Here is a 10,123-nt window from a genome sequence, read left to right on the forward strand (position 1 = left end):
TAAAATAGGGGAAAAAAACACAAACCACTGTTCCCAGTTACTTCTCTAGTCCCCTTTAACCAAAAAAAGTGTCATTGGTTGAAAGTAAATGACTAGACTGCACCTCGCCTGTTTTTATCTCAGCTGATGACGGACCAACCTATCCTTGCATCGCCAGTCACCTGTGTCTCTGCCATCCTGGCGTTAACACTCTGTGACTTTAATGAGGTCTTTCTCTGCACCCGGCCGACCAGCAGCACCTCACCATGTGCGTTTCTACCAGCTCTGCTTTTCTCTTCATTTTTTCCAAAGCCTTTCTCTGAAATTGCCATCGGTCTCCCTGCTATTCTTCACTCTCTCCTCCGCCTGAGTCCATCCCCAGAATCAGACTCCTTTGACATGATGGCTGCAGTTCAGTGAAGCTGCCATCCCCTCTCTTCATCCATCCTCTGATATTCCTTCTGTGGGAAATGATGATCTGTGGCTTCGTGTTCACCGTCTCCATTGGACCTTGAGCATTTCTACTAACAATACAAAATTAGTTGTTTATTAGAAGCCCCAGGAGATTTCTACTGCTAATGTATCTGTTAGTGTTAATGTGGTTTTATTGTCCCCAAAATATCTTCCGGTTCTTTTCACACTCTAGTCATCTTTTATTCAGATTTATTCTGCTAAATTCCATTTTCTCTGTTTGTGTTTTGCCTGCAGCTCCCTGCACAGTCAATACGTTCTTCTGCCACAGCAACATGTGTATCAACAACACCCTGGTGTGCAATGGGGTTCAGAACTGTGTCTATCCATGGGATGAAAATCACTGCAAAGGTGACCATTAGAACTCTGCTTTCTGTTGATGTCTATAGGAGGAGTTTATGTCGACAGTCCTTTAAAAGCATCAGACTCCCTGTCTCTGCATTTTATGTCACTGTCTGTCAGATCATAAAACTAGTTTGATTATAAGACAAAGTAAATCTGAGTGATCGGAGTGAAAAAGCAACATAACCTCCTCATTTAATCAAGAATGAGGTAAGAGTTACAATTTTGAAATCTGAGTTAATGCCTCAGCTGACCTGATAAGGAAAAAAATCCTTTAAACTAAACCCACCTGACAACTTGAAGTTAGCTCATTTAACCTGCTAAAGCAGGGCATACCCTTAAAGATATTTTAAGTTGTTGTACTCGGGTACAACTCAAACTGTACGATGACATTGCAGGGTTTAAAAGTTCACGGAACATTATGTATGTTGTTACACTGTACGGCCCGATGCTCTGATGCGATCTACCTTCTCATACTTTACGTCCAAGGACCACACGTCTGCCTCAGCGCCGAGAGATGGCGCTGATTGGACTGGAAGAAGAATTCCCTTGTTTGTACACATGCACAACGTAAGGTTCTGGTAAATCGGCTCAAAGCTCTGCTTCAACAGCAGGATCTACTCAAGAACACGAGGGCTGACTGAATTTCAAACATGTTGGATTTTCTTCTGCCCTTACGAGTCTTTTTTTTTTCCGGACAGTAGGCGCTAACCACGGCGCGAACAAAGCATGCCCAGCCCTTTAAGACTCTTGATTGGGAGGCTGTGGTTGGAGTCTAATCGCCCCTTGTTACCCCCTGTATACAACACAATGAAGGATGCATGATGAGGCTGAAACTCAGCCCAATCCAAAACATTCTCACACGACTGGAGAATTGGCCCGAAAAGGCCAGAACTCATGCAGTGTATGTCTGGCTTAATAGGCCACACTCACATCACCAAAAACTCTTGCATAATTCGATCATCTTTAACCCTAGGAGAGTCTGGCCTTCCATATAACACCATTGCAGTGGTGGAAAAAACAGTAATAAAAAAATGAATTGAACTTTATTAATCTTAGGTTGGAGATATTTACCTCTGCATTTAACCTCTTAACATCCGCCTCATTTTGGGTAATCCTCGCCTATTTTGCATACCCAAATGGAAAAGGAAATAAGGAACTGTGAGCCCAAATTAAAAGTGCAATACATTATTTGAAAGCTAAAACCCTCTAGTTTCCTAACAAATAAATTAAAATTGGGTGACTAGAACAAAGACCAACCTGCATCAGTTCAAACATGACTCAAAGTTGTTGTTTTTTATTCTCGGAAATGATAGCTCTTTTTTGAACAGCAGTAATAAAGATATTCTTGAGAAAAAGCAGGTTTCATTGTATCATATGTGTTCTACATAATGCCAACCGAAAATGCAGATAATTTCCGACCTCTAGCTATAACAGTTCCAGAGCTGTGGGGTATGGAACTTTTGGGCGCAATGGCTCCACCTGCTGGTAAAAATTTTACCGGTAGAATTTTATGCATTCTGAATTATTACCCCCACTTAAGGTCCACCGGGTCGCCGGCAACCCGGTGGGCTTTAAGAGGTTAACCCATCCCCTTGGGGAGCAGTGGGCTGCCATTGTGGGGTGCCTGGGGAGCAGCGTGGGGTTAAGGGTCTTGCTAAGAGACCCAAAACCTTGGGATTCCAAGCTCTATGCCCTAAGAACTAGGCCAACACTCGCCTATTATGGAAAATAGCCTCATGGAGGCAGCATGAGGATGCAAATTTGGAGGTACCCCATACGTCCCATGAACCGGACAGCCCTAATTAACATGTTAAGAAATTATGAGGAATAAACTTGCTGACTGTCCCTGCAGAAAGGGTTCTTAAGCCATTTCTACAGCTCAGAGGCTTAATCCACAGTGAAAACCGTTTCCCCCCAATGGACAAAGCCTGGAAAGGTGGTGAACATTCCACCAATGCCAGCATGCTGGGTTGTTTTGTGGTCTGGGGACCAGTCCGGGGGGACCAGACCAACATACAGGTGCTGGTCATAAAATTAGAATATCATGAAAAAGTAGATTGATTTCAGTAATTCCATTTAAAAAGTGAAACTTGTATATTATATTCATACATTACATACAAACTCATATATTTCAGATGTTTATTTTGTTTAATTTTGATGATTACAAATGACAACAAATGAAAATCCCAAATTCATCATATCAGAAAATTAGAATATTACTGAAGACCAATAAAAACAAAGGATTTATAGAAATGTTGGCCAACTGAAAAGTATGAACATGAAAAGTATGAGCATGTACAGCACTCAGTATTTAGTTGGGCCTCCTTTGGCCTGTATTACTGCAGCAATGCGGCGTGGCATGGAGTCGATCAGTCTGTGGCACTGCTCAGGTGTTATGATAGCCCAGGTTGCTCTAATAGTGGCTTTTAGCTCTTCTGAATTGTTGGGTCTGGTGTATTGCATCTTCTTCTTCACAATACCCCATAGATTTTCTATGGGGTTAAGGTCAGGAGAGTTTGCTGGCCAATTAAGAACAGGGATACCATGGTCCTTCAACCAGGTACTGGTAACTTTGGCACTGTGTGCAGGTGCCAAGTCCTGTTGGAAAATGAAATCTGCATCTCCAAAAAGTTGGTCAGCTGCAGGAAGCATGAAGTGCTCTAAAACTTCCTGGTATGTGGCTGCGTTGACCCTGGACCTCAGAAAACACAATGGACCAACACCAGCAGATGACATGGCACCCCAAACCATCACTGACTGTGGAAACTTTACACTGGACTTCAAGCAACGTGGATGAAGTGCCTCTCTTCTTTTCCTCCAGACACTGGGACCTTGATTTCCAAAGGAAATGCAAAATTTACTTTCATCAGAGAACATGACTTTGGACCACTCACCAGCAGTCCAGTCCTGTTTCTCTTTAGCCCAGGCAAGACGCTTCTGACGCTGTCTGTGGTTCAAGAGTGGCTTGACACAAGGAATGCGACAGCAGAAACCCATGTCTTTCATACGTCTGTGTGTGGTGGTTCTTGAAGCACTCACTCCAGCTGCAGTCCACTCTTTGTGAATCTCCCCCACATTTTTGAATGGGTTTTGTTTCACAATCCTCTCCAGGGTGCGGTTATCTCTCTTGCTTGTACACTTTTTTCGACCACATCTTTTCCTTCCCTTCGCCTCTCTATTAATGTGCTTGGACACTGAGCTCTGTGAACAGCCAGCCTCTTTAGCGATGACCTTTTGTGTCTTGCCCTCCTTGTGCAAGGTGTCGATGGTCGTCTTTTGGACAACTGTCAAGTCAGCAGTCTTCCCCATGATTGTGTAGCCTATAGAACTAGACTGAAAGACCATTTAAAGGCTTTTGCAGGTGGTTTGAGTTAATTAGCTGATTAGAGTGTGGCACCAGGGGCCATCAATTTTGAACCTTTTCACAATATTCTAATTTTCTGATATGATGAATTTGAGATTTTCATTTGTTGTCATTTGTAATCATCAAAATTAAACAAAATAAACATCTGAAATATATGAGTTTGTATGTAATGTATGAATATAATATACAAGTTTCACTTTTTAAATGGAATTACTGAAATCAATCTACTTTTTCATGATATTCTAATTTTATGACCAGCACCTGTATAGAGTAACACTTGATTCACTCGTTATTTGTTTTTTTTTGTTTTTCATTTACACCTTCCTGACAGTGGCATGCATGGGAGAGATTCAAGGCAAAAACCACCAAAAAGGCCAGAGACCTTTCTCATATTTGCCCAGAAAACAACCTGAATAACTTCTAGGAAAAGATTTTGTCGACCGAAGAGATCAAAATAGATTAAGAAAGAAGAAAAAATAAACAGCATACCAGAAACAACAGCGTCATGCTGAAAGACAGCTTTGATGGTCCTGGATGAATCAATCAATTGAGTCATGAATTCTGCTTTTTTATAAAACAATCCTGCAGGAAGCCGTCCAGCCATCAGGCTGTCTAATTCCGTCAGGCAGCAGGACAATGATCCGAATAACTGGCGCTAACCCACCTCTGGATTGATGGATCAATTGAAGTGAAGTTTTTTGGAGAACCAGGTCAAAGTCTGGGTTACAAACCAATATTTTGCCATGGTTTGACCTTTAAAAGAGACTCTTATGGTACAAAACTCTCCAATGTGACTGAATGAGAGCAGCTCCACAAAGAAGAGTGGGTTATATTTCCTGCACAGGGATAGAAAAGAGTCAATCTCAGCTGTCACAAACATTTAATGGCAGCTTATGCAACCAAACATGGCACACACAGCAATTAACCTTAGAAGGGGGTTACTTTATCGTAAATCTGATAATAAACTATTTTAATTAATAAAAAATCATTAAGGAAAGAAATACCTTCTTACATCACCTAATGTTTTTTATTTTTTATTTTCTCTTGTTTATTGTCTCACCCTCTTACAGAGAAGCGTTCCAAGGGCCTTTTCCATCAGATAACCAAGACCCACGGCACAGTTATCGGCATTTCTTCAGGCATAGTTCTTGTTCTTCTTATCATCTCCGTTTTGGTCCAAATGAAGCAGCCCAGAAAAAAGGTGAGTGATTCTTTAATTTGGCCCTAAATTCGAGTCGTGAAGGTTGCCCTACAGACCCGGAGAGCTAGATAGAAGGCTATAATAAATAGTCCATCCTTGTATTTGACACCAGATGTATTAAAAACAGAACCTCTTAAATTCTACCTTTTTTTTTTTTTTTTTAAAGAGACAGTTCAGATTATTTAAAAGCAAGGTTTGGTGAAGTTATTATGAGTATTCGTCTGCTTTCCTGTGATTAGAAAGATGTCGTCTTGCTGTTAGTTTATAAAACAAAGGTAAAGAAATCCTCAGAGCATTCAAAGACTAACAGTTTTAACTGATTTTAGAAAGATAAAACAAATAAAACTGAAAACGGTCATATCTGTGGGATGTAGAGCTAATGAAAATTTTACATCTTTGCAAAGCCTGTGGGTGGAATTATTGCTGTTTTCTTATTAGTGATAGAATGGAAAGTTTCACTTCTTTAACAGGTTTAATTTAAGTAAAGGTAAAAAGCATTTATTCCATTTAAAAACGCAACATATCAAACAAAGATTATTTGAAGGCATATTTAGACCTTCTTGGTATCAATTTGAGAAGATATTTATGTTGCTGATATATCAGAATAGAAAACTAATCCAAGATGAAGATATGATTCTTCGCATGGGGGTGTTTGGTCTTTCTTCGGGTCCTAGCGCTCCAACCTTAGTGTGACATAACAATACTGCATGTCAGAGTGTTATTCACATCTAGAAGATTTTATATTTGGTTTATTTTATATATATATAAAACAGCAACTTCCTGCTTTAACAAGCTTATTGGAGAATGTATGAGAGAACACATTTTAAAAGGTCCTGCAAACTCCAGAATTAGACTAACACAAAAACATTATAAAAATAACTACATGTATGGAAACATGATGCAAACATCAAACCTGCAGATCTGTCAATGATGCTAACACACAAAAAAGACATGAAAAAATAATAATAATAATAATGCAAGTAGTAAACTTAGCTGCAAGTGAAGAAAAGCTGCAAATTAGCACCGAATAATTATCCCCCCTAGAGGTGCTCCAGACCACTAGGGGGAGACAATGAATACAGTTCAGTTTGTTTCCATAGCGCCAATTCATCACACATCTCAAGGCGCTTTACAGAGACAATTCAACCAGATCAGGCAGTCAGATTAGTTCAAAGTCTTTTATTTAAGGAAAACAAGATGATTGCATTGACTTATTGCCTCAACAGCAATCCCTCAGTCTAAGCATGCTTGTAGCAGCAGTGGAGAGGAAAACTCCCTTTTAACAGGAAGAAACCTCCAGCAGAACCAGGCTCAGTGTGAGCGGCCATCTGTTGATGCTGACTGGGATTCAAGGAGACAGAGAAAAAGAAGAGAGATAGAAAAAAAAAAAAGATGCTAAATGTAACTGTCAACCAGCTCCACAGGCGGCCCTGTCCAGGAAACACACAGCCAGGCAGACGAGCTCTGAGCCAGCTCTCATGTCAGAGGACGAAGAGAGCACATCCAGCCAGTCACAGTCAGAGAAACAGGACTACACTGTAAAAACAGTCAAGCTCCAACATCTATAAACAAATCAGCGTTAGGGAGGCAGTAAATATTTCCTGCTAAATACATGCTGAAAAACAACATTGAAGCTTTAGAAATGTGTTGCATTTATCCCCTTTTTATTTACATTAAACATATTTCAAATATCTGTTTATTTTTCCATTGATACATACATATTAGCTCATATTAACTGTGGACAGGCAGTCAGTGGGCTGAAACTAGCTAAGCAAAGGACATTGAGAAGTTAACCTGAAATGTAAGGACTTTGGGACGGAAATAAAAAAGTTTGACCTGTTTTAGGCGCAGCAATAGAGCAGACCTGACTGAGTTTTTAAAACTATTTTAAAACGCATCTTAAAGTTTTTTTCAGGAGCACTATATTCTCAAAATTGAATTCTATCTGTTTAAAAATTTAGCTGAAATTAAAAGACATTTTCAAGGACTTCAGATGTTTTTTTTAACCTGTATTCTGAATGTGGAATATTATAACATTTTCAGTCTTTATCTTGTATTATAAACCCGGTAATACATATATAACCCTTTTCCTAACATCCCTGTAAAATCTGTATAATCTGTGCATGTGGCTCCCATATTCATATTTATATTTATACAAAACTTTTTACAGTGCCTATTACTTTTTGCTTGTACATACACCTGTAATATTTATATCCTGTATAGCACTTCTGGATAGATGCAAACCACATTTCGTTGCTTTGTACTCGTGATAGTGCAATGACAATAAAGTTGAATTCTAATTCTATTCTATTCTGTTACTGTGAAATGGTTCCATATTTGAAGCCCTAATGGTCTAAATGCTCTTTTTTAGGTTGTAGCTCGGCGACCAGGCGTCTTCAACAAGGCTGGATTCCAGGAGGTCTTCGACCCACCGCACTATGAGGTCTTCTCTCTCCGCGACAAGGAGATGTCCTCAGACTTAGGGGACCTTACCGAGGAGTTGGACAGCTTCCACAAGGTCCGTCGCTCCTCCACCATGTCCCGCTGTGTCCATGAGCACCACTGTGGCTCCCAAGGCTCCGTGGCTACTGCCGGCGGCAGCATGAAGCACAGCAGAACCACCCTGAGCTCAATGGAGCTGTCCTACCACAACGATTTCTCCAAGCCGCCTCCAATGAAGACTTTCAACTCCACCTCCACCTACAAGAAGAGTTGCTATGGCTACAAGCAGCACGCACAGACTCACGACTGCGACCAGCAGGTCATCGAGGACCGCGTCACCGAGGAGATACCATGCGAGATTTACGGCCGTGGCGCGATGGGACTGGGAGGAGGAGCAACTGGTGGAGGAGCGATGGGAGGAGGCGGCGCATCAGGAATTGCTGGAGGAGGGATGGGAGGAGCAGTGGGGATCACTGGAGGAGTGTCCATGGCCGGCATGATGGGGGGAGTGAGCATGGCAGGGCCCAGCGGGATAGCTGGAGGTATCGGTCCTGGGATGGCAGGTGCCTGTGGAACCCTCAGCGTCCGGGGCAACAGCGCCCGTAACAGCACCACCATAGTTGACCCACAGCAGCGCTCCATATCCATGGATTTCTAGAAGCAGAAAGGCAAAGCATAGAAGCAGACCTTGCATTTCCTAGAAGGAATGATGAGAAAACAGAAGGACAAAAATCTTGTGTCCCCAACCACCCCTGCTTCCCCCTACACCTCTCGTCTTTAAGTAACCTTTCGTTTGTTGGCGTCATCACTCGAGGACCTCCCTCAAACTCACAAAGAGCCTTTAGATCAACCTGGGTAACATGAAAATAGACCAAACAACTCATTTTTTGATACTGGGCGGGGCTTCAAGTGGAGACGGCATAAAGGCGTCCTGTCTCTCCACTTGTTTTACACTCATTTAATCTCTAACTTCCATTGTTGGAAAACGTCCTCGCATGAAGAGCCAAACCTCTCTCCGTTTGGGTGCTTGGTAGCTCCGGAGACGTGGGACAGAACCGAGACACGCTACTGACTGTCGCATTCGTTCACCTTCCATTGCACAAATATACGATATATGATCTATAATGCATCTTCTAATAATTTATATCCTTTACATTTGTCTTTTTGGTCAGTGTGTACTGTACTGTTAAAACCAGACTATATCCAGCCTCATGGTGATGCTCGGCTTCTTACGTTTTTTTTTTTTTTTTTTTCATATGTTCAATTATTGTTCCAGTGATTTTCTAGAGGTGGACAGTCAACGGCGGAAAAATAATTGATTAAATATAATGATTGCAATGTTATATCACAATAATGGCGTAGTTTCCATGGCAACCACATACACACATAAGGGGGTGCACGTCACCTTCTTCTCAGGACCTGAAGAGACTGTGATGTATGGGTAAGAAATGGATTAATAGTGGTGGAATATGAGGGTTTTATCTGTGGATATCCAGGTCAGAAAAGCAACAATCCCAAACCCTTCATCTTTAATGGAAGAAAATTATTATTTTTTCTCTCTCTCCACGACCTGAGTGTGTAAAACAAGCACAAGCTTTTCTCTCTGAGTGACAGATGTAGCCTGTATTAGACTCATTCTTTGATTTTAACCACTGGTTGTATTATTTCATTCTCTTCGATTAAATGAGAGCTTACTTACTCACATCCTTGAGCAGGTCTTTTATTTTTCACTGTAAACAGGAAACATAAAGACAAAGCACAGCCTTTGTGTTGGAAATGTCTCATCAAGGTAAAACTCACACCGTGATAAGAAGAAAAAAACAGCCTACGCAGTTTTTTTTTTTAACATTATGCTGTGGTGGATATTAAAATGCAAAGGTGCTCCTGGGATAATCTATTGCGCTCAATTGTTTGAGGCTGGTTGAATGCTTGGGATTCAAGGCTGACAAAATCCAGTTCCACTTATGAGCAAAATAAATTGAGATAGCGCACATCCTCTCGACTGTCACACGTTTGAATGAATCCTCGCAGCATCTCTCCACTTTGTCTCTCCCTTGCATGCAAACGCCCCCCCATCACCCTTCCCTGTGCTGTCATGATGTATTTGTCCCAGGCTGAAGCTCGGGGCACCCTTTAAAAACATGTGACCTTCAAACATGGCCCCTCTGACTCTGGTGATGTGGTCTTCTGCCTCTCAGAAATCTCTGCCTGACATCACTATCTCATAGCATCATATCATGGTTCGATGATGGATATTAGTGAGGTGCATCTTTCACATGTTAAAGGCTGATTTTTAAGAGAATATACATGAACATACACAC

The 10,123-nt window shown here is 41.3% G+C and overlaps 1 protein-coding gene across 1 annotated transcript in view; it reads left to right on the top strand.

Annotated features, from left to right (window-relative positions):
• Positions 1-9,506, top strand: part of LOC119771406 (neuropilin and tolloid-like protein 2) — a 55,480-nt gene extending 45,974 nt beyond the window's left edge. The window contains exons 8-10 of the mRNA XM_038267324.1: positions 688-801; positions 5,230-5,360; positions 7,732-9,506. Coding sequence (XP_038123252.1) covers positions 688-801; positions 5,230-5,360; positions 7,732-8,460 — 974 coding nt within the window. The 3' untranslated portion in view covers positions 8,461-9,506. The remainder of the gene's footprint in view (positions 1-687; positions 802-5,229; positions 5,361-7,731) is intronic.
• The last annotated feature ends 617 nt before the right edge of the window (positions 9,507-10,123 follow it).

This window comes from Cyprinodon tularosa, unplaced genomic scaffold (genome assembly GCF_016077235.1).
Source record: "Cyprinodon tularosa strain WSP-4 unplaced genomic scaffold, ASM1607723v1 ctg67, whole genome shotgun sequence".
Classification (NCBI taxonomy): Eukaryota; Metazoa; Chordata; class Actinopteri; order Cyprinodontiformes; family Cyprinodontidae; genus Cyprinodon; species Cyprinodon tularosa.